At 39.1% G+C, this 16,114-nt stretch overlaps 1 protein-coding gene across 1 annotated transcript in view; it reads right to left on the bottom strand.

Annotated features, from left to right (window-relative positions):
• Nucleotides 1-16,114, bottom strand: part of CEP135 (centrosomal protein 135) — a 104,795-nt gene that overhangs the window by 18,273 nt on the left and 70,408 nt on the right. The window contains exons 16-21 of the mRNA XM_008060323.2: nt 10,566-10,681; nt 10,020-10,174; nt 3,159-3,214; nt 2,255-2,423; nt 1,336-1,446; nt 869-1,054 (exon numbers count right to left, since the gene is read on the bottom strand). Of these exons, the coding sequence (XP_008058514.1) occupies nt 869-1,054; nt 1,336-1,446; nt 2,255-2,423; nt 3,159-3,214; nt 10,020-10,174; nt 10,566-10,681 (793 nt within the window). The remainder of the gene's footprint in view (nt 1-868; nt 1,055-1,335; nt 1,447-2,254; nt 2,424-3,158; nt 3,215-10,019; nt 10,175-10,565; nt 10,682-16,114) is intronic.

The raw sequence follows: 16,114 nt of genomic DNA, 5'->3' as shown, positions 1-16,114 counted from the left end.
ACTCCCATTAAAATAGCTGTTATAAAAAAAAAAACCCATAAAATTACAAGTATTGGCAGGAATGTGGAGAAACTAGAACACTTGTGTACTGTGAGTGGAAATGTAAAATGATACAGACCTTGTGGAAAACCATATGACTGCTTCTCAAAAAATTAAACATAAAATTATCAAGTGATCCATAATTCCACTTCTGAGTATACACTCAGAAGAACTGAAAGCAAACCTGACCAAATATTTGTTTACTTATGCTCACAGCAGAATTATTCTCAATGGCCAAAAGGTAGAAACAAACCAGATATTCATTGACAGATTACTGGATAAACAAAATGTGGTATATACATACAATGAAATGTTATTCAGCCTTAAAAAAAAAAAATCTGACACATTCTACAACATGGATCAACTCTGTGGTACAGTGAGCCTTAAGGTTAAGTGAAATAAACCAGGTACAAAAGGACAAATATTGTATGATTCCATTTATATGAAGTAGCTAGACTAGTCAAACAAATAGAAACAGAAAGTAGGGTGCTTCCCAGGGGATGGAACGAGGACAGAACAAAGAGTTAGTTTTCCATGGGTGCAGAGTTTCAGTTGGGGAAGACAAAAAGACAGATGGTGGTGACAGATGTACAACACTGTGACTGTACCTAATGCTATAGAGCCACACGCTTAAAAATGGTTAAAACAGGAGAGGTGATTATCTGTATCTTTCACTACAGTAAAAAGAGTAATGGGGCTCCCAAGTAAATTATCAGATTGACGAAAAATTACCACTGAACCCAATCTTCTCAATGCTTACAACCTCACATCAATAAAGCATGTTTTGCTTTACTCCGTGATGTCTTTACAAGACCAGTGAATGTATTACCTCTTGAATTTCCTTTTCCAATAGCTCCACCCTTTCTCGAAGGTGTCTCCTCTCGGTGTCAATAGACAGAAGCTCCAGCCGCACTGAGCTGCTTTCCCCCTCAGCTTGATGGGCTTTGACCTCCCAGTCTTCAGCACGGTGGTGAAGCATCTGAAATCTATCTAACAAATCCTGATTTTCTTTTTCCTGGTTTAAACATAATTAATTTTTTTTTAAATTAGTCACTGTCACTCACTGGAACATTCATAACATAAACAAATATACACATTGGAAATTTTGTTCAAATTTAGGAAGCACTAGGTATCTGTGCAGACACTATATACTAAGATCTATGGGGTAATACAAAAAGACAGTAGGAAGGATCCCTGCTTTAAAATGTTTAATATCTAACTGTGGAGACAGATTAAACAAACATCAAAAAGCTGAAAAATAAGCCATCTTAAATCCAACCTAAACAACATTTTCACCTTCGTGGCCATTAAGCTCTCCCATCGTGACACCTCAGTTATGTAATTATGAACTCTACTCTTCATTTCTTCTTTTTCTTGCACTGCTGAGTCCAGTTCCAACGAGATTTCCTATGAAACAGAAAATTGAAGACAATCTAAAGTGAACACAGCACAAATGAGTTTTATCTCTATTCCCCTTTGGAAGTTGGGAACACAAGAGAGTAGGAAAAAAGGAAAGCTGCTCCTAAGTGTGACTTTCACGTATTTTTTCTGGCCGATCTTGATTTTTTAACTGCACTTTACCACACATCTCCCACAATAGTCATGACCATGTATCTGGCATTTATACTAAGAGCTACTAGCTATAGTCAGAATTGACAGTTTTAAAAAATTCATATTCCAGCAATGTGTGCTTTGTACTGAACAATAATAAAAATAATTTTTAAAAACATAAGATATTTATAAAACAGGAAAATCATTGTTCTTCTTAGTATAAGCCTTTAATAAACTAACACACACAAAACTAATACCTTTCAGCATTTGTCATTCTAAAATATTCATTCATTTATTGGAAGTAAGCACAAATAATTAAAATCTATCATTCATCTTTAAAACACAGAAACTCTGTCCTGTGAGTGATGCTGAGGTCCTCACCCAGTAGGGTGACAATGATTTCTGCTAGAGAGAATTTCATGCTCCCAGCTTCAGGTTTCCTTGCAACAAAGACCAAAACGGTGAGAAGATCAAAATTGCACCCAGTGATATAAAGTGGCATCCTAAACTACATCTTTGATACCTGATACACACTATTGTCTTCAAATTTAGTTATGTTGCGTATATTTATGCCATTACTTTTTAGAAAAATTTGTGCAGCTTTAATATTTAGCAAACAATAATAAGTACTATAAAACTATCAGTTTCTGAATTGTGTTCACACCTGGTTTTCTCTTGCCATTGTAGCCAGATCATCTTGTAATCTTCTGTTCTCCTTAAGAGAGATTTCTCTAGATCTTCCTACCTCTTCAAGCTCTTTGTGAACTGCATCAAGCTGGCGCCGGAGGCTGCTTATCTCCCGGTCCCGATTAGTCAAGGTTTCCTTCAACTGGCTATTAAAAGAGCGATGTGGAAATGACAGACAGTTCTTTTTGAAAAACTGCTGTTCATTTAAAGGAAAACCACCATAGTCTAAACATACTTAGAACACACAATACACTATGATTATCAGAAATTACAATGTTGCATTAAGATACTGGTTAATTAGGGAAAGCAGTTATTTTAGATCTCTACCAATAATGATATGCAAATAAAGTCGTAAAATAAACATATTATTCCAAATGTCAAGTAAACACAGAAAACTTTCAAGCGTTAAGAGCAAAATGTAATAGATCTAATTGGCAAATATTTATTAAATGTTTATGCTTACACTAACATATAAAACTTAAGAGTATATAAAATAAATGATTTGTTTTGAAGCGGCTTACAATCTGAAAACACTAGACATACTATTTTATAATAGTGCTCAAGATAGGTTAAATGGAGAATAAATTCAAGATTGGCTACTCAAGTAATCTAAGTTTTAATGAAGTGGCTTAAATAGGGTAATTATAGTAAAAATAAAGAGCAAGTAGGTATGTAGAAGGACAGTTAATAAGTTCTAAGTGTTTAGATGTGGATGACAGAAAAGGAGAGAAGTTTCAAGCAGGATACTGAGAAAATGAGTTGTCACTGACAAATAGGGAAATTGAAAAGGGAAATTATCTTATTGCTTGGATTACTACTAATAAAGCTGTATTCACAGAAAATTTCTAAAAAAGCTGGATGCCATTTCATTAATTACTTACTTTAGAGATGATTCACACTCTGAGAATGTTATCTTCATCTGAGCAATAGCTTTTTCCTATAGAAATGACAAAAATATGTAAGATTCAAAACTATCCATATAGAAATGTCTTTAGTGGCTGGGCTCGGTGGCTCAGCCTGTAATCCCAGCAATCTGGAAGGCTGAGGTGAGTGGATTCCCACGGCTTCAAGACCAGCCTGGAGAACTTGGGGAGACCGCATCTCTACAATAAATAAAAAAATTAGCTGGGCATGGTAACGAGCGTGTAGTTCTGGCTACTTGGAAGGCTGAGGCAGAAGCATCGCCTGAGCCCAGCACGCAGAGGCTGCATTGGCCATGAGCATGCCTCTGCACTCCAGTCTGGCGATGGAGAGAGTCTCCAATTCCAAAAAAGAAATGTCTGCAACTAAATGTATACAATTTATCATATTTAACAGTTCAAATATGTAGCTCAATTGTATAAACTGTGCCATAAAAAACCTCTAAGTAAACATATTTCCATGTCTAATTGTACTTCACCTATCAGCATGTTTCTACCCTAGAATAAATATCCAATCCTTCAAAGACATAGACACACATTCACAAAAAACAATAGCAAACATAAAACCATGCCTCCCCAAATGGACAAAGCAAGGAACCAGTGACTGATCCAAACATGAGAGTAATATAGAAGCTCTCTGATCAAGAATTCAAAACAGCAATTTTAAGAAAGCTCAGGGATCTCCAAGATATCACAGAAAACTGAGTTTGCTTTAATAAGATCTGATAAAACCACATTCGAGAAACAGATAAAAATCACATTTTGAAGATTCATAAAATGAAATTTAAATATATAAGAAGACATGGTCTTGGATTTCAATTCACAGGCAATAATAACTGTGTATTTGGGAAACTTCTGGTTTCAGAACAGCAGCACAGACACAAGCTAGCTTCACACCCCCACAGAAAACCAATAGCAAACACAGAGTGCCAAGATTATCACCAGCAAGATCCCAGAACTCAGATATGAGACTGAGTGAGTTCCTGGGCCACAGAGAAGTAACAAATCTACGAGAAAACGGAAAGAGAATAGGATTTTCATATCCATGATGTGGCTTCCCCCAATGTGCCTGACACCAAACCACACGAAATATATCCCCCGATTCCTTCATTCCTTTGAGTCAGTCTTATTCTTTTGTCCAGGCTGGAGTATGGTAGCACGATCACAGCTCACTGCAGTCTTGACATGCTGGACTCAAGCGATCCTGTTGCCTCAGCCTCCCAAATGGCTGGGACTACAGGCACATGCCACCATGCAAGGCTGATTTTTAAAAATTTTGTAGAGATGGGATCTTTCTGTGTTTCCCAGGATGGTCTTCAACTCGTGGCCTCAAGCAATCCTTCTGCCTTGACCTCCCAAAGTGCTGGTATTACAGGTGTGAGCCACCATGCCTGGCCATGACTCACAGTTTCTAAACTGGAAAAAGAGACTGAGGTAGACAGCTTCCCTACCATGTTGGCTTCTTTGGCAGGAAACCTGTCCATGCCGCAACCCACAGGAAACACTGTTGAGTTCCTAAGGGGGACATATCCCTGAGGATAGCCAGAGACAAATGAGGGAGATAGAACTAACCACGCCCAACCCCGGAAACTCTTCTCTATCACTCAGCCAAGGAGACAACAAATCAGAGTGGCCACTCAGCAGCACCACACTCCTGGAGGTATGCTCTGTAGGTCCCTTGAGTATAAGCCCTTAGCCAGCCCTTCCACACTGCTGGGACATCCCAGTTGGGCCCTCCCCCACCCCAGATGGGCAGTAGTCTGATCACTGGCTAGAGCAGAGGCAAATCTGGTCCTTAGGCGCCATCTCCTGACAAAGCGGAGACAGTGATCTAGGGGGAAAGATACAAGAAATCCAACGGGTAAATTATGAAGACTCTCTAAGCAAACATAACCAATAAAAACCAAAACAAGCCAGACAGAGAATAAATAAATAATCTTTTAAAGACACAGATAGGCCGGGTTTGGTGGCTCAGCCTGTAATCCCAGCACTTTGGGAGGCTGAGGCGAGTGGATTATCTGAGCTCGTGGGTTTGAGACCAAACTGGGCAACTTGGCGAGACTTCATCTCTATGATAAATAAAAAATTAGTCGGGCATGGTAGCGCGTGCCTGTAGTTCTAACTACTTGGAAGGCTGCGGTGGAAGGATTGCCAGAGCCCAGCAGGTCAACACTGGGGTGGCCATGAGTGTGCCACTGCACTCAACGAGGCAACAGAGTGAGACTCCAACTCAAAAACAAACAAACAAACAAACAAATAAATAAATAAATAAAAACAAAGACACAGATGTACATCCACGAGAAATAACAGCAAACATGGGCCACATGATCGACCTCCCCCAAATGGACAAAGCAAGGAACCAGTGACTGATTCTAATAAGAGAGTGATACATGAGCTCTCTGACAAAGAATTCAAAATAACAGTTTTAGGGAAACTTAGTGATCTCCAACATAACACAGAAAATCAATTTAGAAATTTATCAGATAAATTTAACAAAGAGATTGAAATAATTTTTAAAAAATCAAACAGAAATCTTGGAATTGAAAAATACATTTGCCTCATGCCTATAATCCCAGTACTCTGGGAGGCTGAGGTGAGAGGACTGCCTGAGCCCACGGGTTCGAGACCAACCTGGCCAACTTGGTGAGACTTCATCCCTACAATAAATAAAAAAATTAGCCAGGTGTGGTGGCACATACCTGTAGTTCCAACTACTTGGCAGGCTGAGGCAGAAGGATCGCCTGAGCCCAGCAGTTCGAGGCTGTGGTGGCTGGGAGCGGCCACTGCACTCCAGTCTGGGTGACAGAGTGAGACTCCAACTCAAAAAAAAAAAAAAAAAAAGAAAAATACATGTGCTAAACTGAAAAAGTCATTGGAGGATTCAACAGCAGAATGGATCAAGCGGAGGAAAGAGTCAGTGAGCTTGAAGACAGGATATCTGAAATTACATAATTTTTTAAAAGAATGAAAAGGAACAAAAATTACCTAGAAGATATAGAAAAATATCTCTCAAGGGTCAGGGGCAATGATAAGATCTGAAAAGCAGAAAGAGAAAAGAAGCATATAACATATAAAGGAACTCCAATTCGCTTGGCAACAGGCTTCTCAAAAGAAGCCATACAGGCCAGGAAGAAGTGGAATGACATTTTCAAAGTACTGAAAGAAAAAAAAAAACCTACCATACAAGAGAATGTTATCCAGCAAAGCTGTCCTTCAAATATGAAGGAGAAATAAAGTCCTTCCCAGACAAACCAGAGGTAGTAGAGTTAATCACCAACAAACTCAGCTTAAAAGAAATGCTGGTCAGGCATGGTGGCTCACACCTGCAATCCTAGCACTTTGGGAGGCCGAGGCAGGAGGACTGCTTAAGCCCAAGAGTTTGAGACCAGCCTAGGCAACCGACCTCATCTCTTAAAAAAAAAAGATTAAAAAATTTAAGAAGACAATGAAACATTTTCTTGAAACAAATGAAAATAAAAATTAAAAAATCTATGCAAAAGCAGTAGTAATAGGGAAGTTTACAGAAATAAACACCTGCATCAAAGAAGCTGAAAGACTTTTTTTTTAACTACAGATATGTGAGGTATAAGTCAGGATTAGCTACACAAGCAGGCTGCGTGAAGATGAAGTTTGGACCTCCAACTGGCCCTCACTTCCCCTGGTTTAGAACCAGGTACCCTTTGTGATACTACATGCCCTGTTACTCCTTCCCTCCCCCTCTCCCTTTTGAGCCAGTCTTACTCTGTTACCCAGGCTGGAATGCAGTAGCAAGCTCATGGCGACTGCAGCCTTGACTTTCTGGGCTCAGATGATCTTTCCATCTAAGTCTTACTAGTAGCTAGAAATACAGGTGTGCGCTATCACGCCCAGCTAATTTTTTGGTTTATTGTAGAGACAATGTCTCCCCAAGTTTTCCAGGCTGCTCTCGAACCCATGGGCTCAGGCAATACTCTTGCCTCAGCCTCCCAAAGTGCTGGAATTACAGGTGTGAGCCACCATGCCTGCCCAGAAGCTGAAAGACTTTTAATAAACAACCTAACAATGCATCTCAAAGGAAAAGCAAGAACAAGAACAAACAAAATCCAAAATTAGTAGATGGAAACAAATATTAAAGGTTAGAGGAGAAATATGCTGATCTCATTGACACGGATTAAAATTTTTTAAAATGTAAAAAAAAAAAACCAGAGAATTAAATAAAATGGAGACCAAAAAAAAAATCAATGAAACAAAAAGTTGGTTGTTTGAAAAGATAAAAAAAATCAACAAACCTCAGATAGACTTAGAAAAAAAGAAAGAAGACGCAAATAAAATCAGAGCCGGGCGTAGTAGCTCACGCCTGTAATCCCAGCACTTTGGGAGGCTGAAGTGAGGATTGCCTGAGCTCATGGGTTCGAGACTAGCCTGGTCAACTTGGAGAGACCTCATCTCTACAATAAATCAAAAAATTAGTCGGGTGTGGTAGAGCATGCCTGTAGTTCCAGCTACGTAGAAGGCTGAGGCGGAAGGATCGCCTGAATCCAGAAAGTCGAGGCTACAGTGGCTGTGAGCATGCCACTGCACTCCAGACAGAGTGAGATTCCAACGCAAAAAAAAAAGAAAGAAAAGAAAATCAGAAATAAAAAGAGATATAACAACTGAGACCACAGAAATACAAAGAATCATGAGAGCTGATTATGAACAATTATACGCCAATAAATTGGAAAATCTAAAAGAAATGGATACATTCCTGGACACTAAAAACCATGAAGAAATAGAAAACCTCAACAAGCCAATAATGAGTAATGAGATTGAAGCCATAATAAAATGTCTCCTATCCAAGAAAACTCCAGGACCTAATGGCTTCACTGCTAAATTCTATCAAAGATTTAAGGAAAAACTAATACCAATTCTACTCAAACGCTTCAAAAAAGCTGAAGAGAAGGGAATACTTCCAAATTAATTCTACAAGGCCAGCATGACCCTGATACCAAAACCAAAGATACAACAAAAAAGAAAAGTACAGGTCAATATCGCTGATGAACATTAATGTAAAAATCCTCAATAAGATACTAGCAAACCAAATTCAACAACACATCAAAAAGATGATCTAACACTATAAAGTGGTATTCATTCCAGGGATGCCAGGATGGTTCAACACACACAAATAAAAAATGTGATACATCACAGTAATAGAATCAAGAACAGAAACCATATGATTGCTTCAACAGATGCTGAAAAAGTATTCAATAAAATTCTAAATTCCTTTTGATAAAAATCTTCTACAAACTATTGGAACATACTACAAAATAATAAAGGTCATATATGACAAACCCATAGCCAACATCACACTGAACAGTGAAAAATTGAAAGTCATTCCTCTAAGTGGGGAAAGCCCATTTTCACCACTTTAATTCAACATAATACTGGAGGTCCTGGCTGAAGCAATTACACAAGAGAAAGAAATTGGGAGCATCCAAATTGGAAAGGAAGAAGTAAATTATCTTTGTAAGCACATGAACGTCTATTTAGATAAACCTAAAGAATCCACCAAAAAACTGTCAGAACTGATGAACAAAACCAGTAGTTTCAGGATACAAAATCAAGAGCATTTCTGTGTTTCAACAACAAACAATCTGAAAAACAAATCAAGAAAGCACTCTCATTTACAATAGCTACAGAGAATATAAGATACCTAGAAATCAATTTACCAAAGATGTGAAAGATCTATACAAAGAAAACTATAAAACACTAATTAAAGAAAACTCAAAAAAAGAATATTCCATACTCATGGATTGGAATAATTCATTTAGTTAAAATGACAATATTACTCAAAGCAGATTACAGATTCAATGTAAGCCCCATTAAAATACCAATTACATTCTCCATAGAAATAGAAAAAAAAATCCTAAAATTTATATGGAACCACAAAAAGAACAAAACTGGAAGCATTATACCCCCTGACTTTAAAATATACTACCAATAGCTAACAAATCAGCATAGTACCAGTATAAAAACAGACACACATACCAATGGAGTAGAATAGAAAACCCAAATACAAATCCACACATTTATGGTCAATTCATTTTCAGCAAAGGTGACAACAACATAAATGGGGGGAAGGACAATCTTTTCAATAAAAGGTGCTGGGAAAACTGAATAACCACATGCAGAAGAATGAAACTCAAGCCCATCTCTCACTATATATAAAAATCAAATCAATAAAAGATTTAGATCTAAGACAGGAAACTATGAAACTAGCAGAAGAAAGTGTTAGGGAAATGCTCTAGAACATTGGTCTATTTTTTTTGTGTAAGACCTCAAAAGCACAGGCAACAGAAGCAAAAACAAACAGAATTACATCAAACTAAAAAGCTTCTGCACAGCAGAGGAAACAGTCATCAAAATGAAAAGACAACCCACAGAATGGGAGAAAATATTTGTAACCTATTCATCCAGCTGGGCTTGATGGCTCAGCCAGTAATCCCAGCACTTTGGGAGGCCAAGGCAAGTGGATTGCCTGAGCCAGTGGACTCGAGTCCAGCCTGGGTAACTTGGCGAGACTTTGTCTCTACAATAAAAAATCAAAAATTAGCTGGGCATGGTAGCGTGCACCTGTAGTTCCAGCTATTTGGAAGGCTGAGGCGGAAGGATCACTGGAGCCCAGCAGATCAATGCTGGGATGGCTGTGAGTGTGCCACTGCACCCCAGCCTGGGTGACAGAGTAAGACTCCAACTCAAAACAAACAAAAAAACAAACAAAAAAACCTATTCATTCAACAAAGGATTAATAACCAGAATGTAAGGAACTCAAACAAATGAAAATGATATTTAACATTCATGTACTTTGTTAGCTATGTTTTCTTGCAAGTTTGCAATCTTTTCTGTCTTCTCATCTACCGTCTCCTGAAGAAAGTCTTTTTCTTTATCAATAACACCAATGGTCTTTTTCATTACATTTGCCTCCTCATCCTGTGAAGTCATCTTAAGGTTTATTTTATCTATAAAAGAAAGGAAATGTTTGTTAGACAAAGTAAATTAGGATTAGCAGAAACAAAATTTAGAAACATTTACTGGCCGGGCGCAGTGGCTCAAGCCTGTAATTCCAGCACTTTGGGAGGCCAACGTGAGGGGACTGCCTGAGCCCACGGGTTTGAGAACAGCCTGGACAACTTGGGAAGACCTTACCTCTACAATGAATAAAAAAAATTAGCCGGGTGTGGTAGCACTTGCCTGCAGATCCAGCTACTTGGAAGGCTGAGGCGAAAGGATCGCCTGAGCCCAGCAGGTCAATGCTGTGGTGGTGGTGAGTGTGCTACTGCACTCCAGCCTGGACGATGGAGTGAGACTCCAACTCAAAAAAAAAAAAAAGAAAAGAAAAGACACATTTACCTATTTTTTCCTCTAGTATTTTAATTTGTGCATGAGCTGATTCAAGTTCATCTCTTTTTATGTAAAGTCGGTGCTGATAATCATCCAGTGACCGCTGCAGCTGCTCATTTACCACCCTAAAGAATCAGTAGACAAAAACAAATGGTATTCTTTATCTCTCACAGAAATAATTTTTTAAAATGAGATGTCTTTAAAAATATTTTGATTTCTTATTATTTTAAGTTTCTTTATTTTAAAGCTCTTCCAGTACAAACAATGGCATTATATTATGTATTAGTATTTCTTGCTGTCCACTATTCTTTTCCAAAATCATCTTCCTAAAAATAATACAGCATAAAAATCAAATTAATAGTGTACTCCTTTCTAGAGGCTTCTTGGCAGTTTTAAAGCTCTTCTCAGTTCCTAACAACAACCCTTTTCTCTTATACTCTATTTCTAATAGTGGAGGCAAAGAGAAGTCCTTTTCTTAAAATATTTATTTATCTATTTATTTGAAAGATATAGGGTACATTTCAGGATTAGGTATACAAGTGGTCATTGTACAGGCAAAGTCTGGGCCTCCCTTTAGTCCCCACTTCACCTGGTTTGAGATCAGGTACCCTTATTAATATTATGTGCCCCTATCCCCTGGCAGTGTCCCACTACTGCCAATCCCTTTCTTACAATCTTATGGTAAATGTTCAGGGTTTACTTATGAGTGAGAACGTGTGGTATTCAGTTCTTTGTTTCTGTGATAGATCACTGAGTATTATAGACTCTAAATCCATCCGGGTTGCTGTAAAGTCCATAGGGAAGTCCTTTTCTTAAAGTATGGCTTGGCAGCTGGACTCGGTGGCTCAGCCTGTAATCCCGTGCCTTTGGGAGGCTGAGGTGAGTGGATTGCCTGAGCCCGCGGGTTCGAGACCCGCCTGGGCAGCGAGACCTCATCTCTACAATAAATCAAAAAATCAGCTGGGCGTGGTAGCGCATGCCTATAATTCCGGCTGAGGCGGAAGGATTGCCAGAGCCCAGCAGGCGAGGCTGCGGTGGCCGGGAGCGGCCACTGCACTCCAGTCTGGGCAATAGAGTGAGACTCCAACTCAAAAAAAAAAAAAAAAAAAAAAAAATATGGCTTGGCATTTCCAAGGACTATTCATAATCTTAGCAAGCTCTACCAACTCTTCTTATTCTGACCTTTGTGGGTGGTTAGTCAATTGGAAATCACAGTACGCGAAAATGTGGGCATTTCTTATAATGCAATAGGGATGTAAGAATAATGATTGGTTTCAGGAAGCAAAAGAAAGGACACACAGAGGCCTAAGTGGTCACCAACAAAGACAATTTCAGAGAAATCTGTTACTTCTTACTAAGATTATTTTTCAGAAGTAATGATCTTGTAAGGTCTAACAGCAAAAATCTGCTTTCCTATCATCTATCCTAATGATTTTTGGCTTGACCTGGAAGTTCATGCCTTTGAGAAGAAGACAGTGAAGAAGATACTAAGGGTAGCTCAGCTTAGAAGTGCCTAATGGGAAGCAGGTTTGGTTTCTGACACCAGTAGTAAGACAGGACATCTCTGCAGAAATGAAGTTTTAGTGGCAATACTGAGGTATTCTGAAAGACAAAAATACATGACTCTGACTGTTGTAATAGCAAGTAGATGATGACCAACAGGTAGGGAGGAGAATCAAGTTGGGACTGATTCCTTTGTAACTGCACAGCTAAACCAAACCAAGTTAGAAAGTCACTAGGTTCAAGCACTTTTACTTTCTAAGTTATCTGTGAGGTCCAGGTGACTATACTGTGTTTAAGCTACTCCCGAGGGCTAGACCCATCGTGCTATGGGAAAGAAAAACAGAGAGTGGTGCTTTGTACACATTAGCTCATTTATTCCTAGAACAGTTCCCAATTTTACAGAAATAAACATTAATAACTATGAATTTGTCCAAGGTCACAAAGCAAGTAAAGGCAAAGAAAAGATGCAAATCCAGGCTAGTCTAATTTGGTAACAATGTTCTTGTACTACATCAGAATGCCTTCTATGCCGAATACAGGGAGACCAACACCTTATGTGTGGAAGGGAAGATGGGTGCCATGAAGCTATACAGAGTCCTTTCAAAAATAAAATGGCTCAAAGAGTCCCTGTTGAAAGACACCAAATGGCTGGCAGCACTTAAAATTCTAAGCAGAAATGTAAAGATTTCTTTACATCTAACTTTATAAGTAGGATGATTGCCTAATAAAGCAAGGTTAACAAAGGAAATCAGGTAACATCTTGATTGATGTATATATGTATGTATGAAAGAGGCCCTTGGGTGAATCCTAAAAACAGCTTTGCCATTTTAGAAAGGAAAGGGGAGGACAGATTACATACCAGAACTTGGAAGTAGCTTTTCTGACTGCTACTAATACAAAGACCTTCTTAATGAAATAACAGAGGCATAAATCTCATAGGAAAGATGAGAGACTGACATATTATTTGTTTATAATGGTGTTAGAAAAGGAAACTTTGAGAACTAAGTTGTTAGGAAAAATGAACCAGTTTCTTAGCTTCAAAAGTGCTACAAGCACGGCAAAGAGAAATAATGACTTCCCACAAGAGAGTGAAGCAATAAAATAGAGCTTGTGTCAAGTTCTGGCTATCCACTTACCAGACATGAGATTGGCTAGGTCCATCTCTCTGAGCTTCAGATTTCTCAGTTATATTACAAAAAGCTATGCACATTCTCATTTTAGGGGCCAAAAGTAATTGTTTTCCTGTATGATATACTGTCTTTTAAACAAGAATAACATCTTAAAGGAGCCTCTGTTCTTAAGAAGTATTCAAGCTCTAGAAATGAAACTAAAGTCCCATCTAAGAAAGGTAGGTTTGGAACTTTAAAAGAGACAGATGTGGCATCCCTGTCTTTATTTTACATTTCTCCCAAGAGTCTTTGGTTATATAACTCTAGCTGAGTTTGTGGGTCATTTCCAGGAAAATCTGCTCTATCATGCATTTGTGTCTGGTTTTGAACAACATACACAGATAAAGACTAAGGTAAACTGAAAACTCTGATGGTACTTTTAGCTGCAGGATTCTCACCGTTTAGAGCCCCATAGCTAGTGGTTGTGAGGATTAAGGGTGCTGGAGTTGACTGAGACTGAACTGGAAATTTATCCTTCAGCAGTGGTTGACAAACCGTGACCAGCTGCCTACTTTTATAAGGCCTGAGAACTATGAACGGTTTCTACATGTTTAATAACTGAAAAAAAATTTTCAACAGGAAATTATTTGTCATATGAAAATCAAATGAAATTCAAATTTTCAAATTTCAGAGTACATAAATTAAGTTATATTGGAACACAACCACACTCCTTCATTTATACATTGTTAACGGCTACTTACAACTCACAAAGGCAGGGTTAAGCAGGCGTGACAGAAACAGAATGGCCCAGACAGTCAAAAATATTGACTTTCTGTTTACAAAAAAAGGTTGCTGACCTTGGTTCTGGAACTTGCTAGCATGCTCTGGGGGGGCTATCATCCCTGGGAAGAGGAGAGAAGTTCCCTTATAGCACTACAGAGCTTTGATTCTGGGTATAAAATGGCAGGTCTCATTAAACGTGGCAACTCAAGGGAGGCAACAGTCATAAACTTTAAAAAGTGGTTAAAAAGTGTGTATGTCTTCTGATGCTGCACCAAGATACTAGATCAAAGACCCTATATTTGGACAATTAGAGACTGTGCCTGATATAGAAAAGCCTGTTTATTAGCACTAACATTTGGTGAAAAAATGCCTGATTCAGAAAGGGAAAGAGATTCCATCAGGTAGATGGAGAGAAACATACACTTCAACTACCTGAACATCAGCTTCTTAAACGTCTCCATGTCAAGGAAAAGAGAACTTGCCATGATAAAGGGTAGCAGGAGCTCTATGAATCATACTGAAAGTGGCAAAAGGGCCAGGCGTGGTGGCTCATGTCTGTAATCCCAGCACTCTGGGAGACCAAGAGATGATGCCTGAGTCTAGGGGTTTGAGATCAGCCTAGGCAACTGGGCAAGACCTTGCCTGTACAATAAATCAAAAGGTTGGCCAGGCATGGTGGCACATGCCTACAGTTCCAACTACTTGGAAGGCTGAGGTAGATGTATTGTGTATCACGTATTAGCAAGCTGAGGCCATGGTTTGGCGGTCATGACCACACCACTGTACTGCAGCCTGGGCAACAAAGTGAGATTCCAACTCAAAAAAATAAAAAAGTAGCCGGGCTCGGTGGCTCAGCCTGTAATCCCGCGCCTTTGGGAGGCTGAGGTGAGTGGATTGCCTGAGCCCGCGGGTTCGAGACCCGCCTGGGCAGCGAGACCTCATCTCTACAATAAATCAAAAAATCAGCCGGGCGTGGTGGCGCATGCCTGTAATTCTGGCTACTCGGAAGGCTGAGGCAGAAGGATCGCCGGAGCCCAGCAGGCCGAGGCTGCGGTGGCCGGGAGCGGCCACTGCACTCCAGTCTGGGCGACAGAGTGAGACTCCGACTCAAAAAAAATAAAAAATAAGAAAAAAAATAAATTAATAAAAAAATTAAAAAGTGGCAAGAGGTTTGACTAATGTGGCTCTGCTTCTGCAGAGGGCTGGGTATCACGGTTTGTATTGGGTTTTACTTTGGACTTAGACCCAATGGCTTGAACTCATGGTTCTACCAACATTTACTAACATGGAGAATGTGACTGACACACTTTCCTAAGTAGAGAAGATGAGTCATATTTTTCTGTTAGAGCAAAATAAACTTATGAAATAATGCCATATCCCCAGGTTACACAAGGTAGTTAGGAAAACTCTCACAATCCCCTCTTATGGCACAGTGACTGAATTACTCCTGGGTATGGGAAGAGGGGGACTGAGCTCACAAGAAAAAAGGATCAGAAAGAAAACTCTGAAGGAGTTGTCAGCTGAATTATCCAAGAGAGGGTACAAAATCTCTGCTTTGTAAGACTGGAAAAGCCTTTTGTGAGGAAAATAAAGAGTTATCTTAGATATTATCTCAAGGAAAAGCAAAATGGATGAAATGCTAGATCCAGTCAGCTGGACACCAAAGAACAAAAAGTAGACTAGTAATTCTGGGTGACAAAAATATGCCATGGGATCTGTACTCTGGAGTTGAACACAGACATAAGCCAGAAGAGGAGATGCTGGCCCATCAGCTCTCCTCCTAGGGCATACTGTAGTGCCTGCAGAAAAACAAAGAAGGGGGGTGGGGAGCATCTACCTTAGCTCTTCCTAAAGTCTAACATATCAAACTACAGTCAGAACAGCAAAAGAGCAAAATGAGCTGCGCTGTATTCCTTTGTTAACCAGACACTTCAGCCCTTGGCCTTATTTCATAAGTCCTTTGATAACCAAGGGGCCCTTATGAACTACATTCTCAGATATGTCTTTTTCTAATTGTTCCTTTATTCTCACTTTTGCTTTATTTTATTATGCACTTTTGTGACTCTTAGTTTTTGTATATTGAAATTTGTGACTTCTTTTCTCATTTCTTTTTGCCCTTTTGAGTTCTGGAGTTCGTTTTCTATTTAACTAACTCAATTTTCT

The sequence above is a fragment of the Carlito syrichta genome, unplaced genomic scaffold (assembly GCF_000164805.1).
Source record: "Carlito syrichta isolate Samal-C Ts95f unplaced genomic scaffold, Tarsius_syrichta-2.0.1 Scaffold304596, whole genome shotgun sequence".
Classification (NCBI taxonomy): Eukaryota; Metazoa; Chordata; class Mammalia; order Primates; family Tarsiidae; genus Carlito; species Carlito syrichta.
The sequence above is the reverse complement of the archived record's forward strand: the minus strand, read 5'-3'. Positions and strand labels throughout refer to the sequence as shown.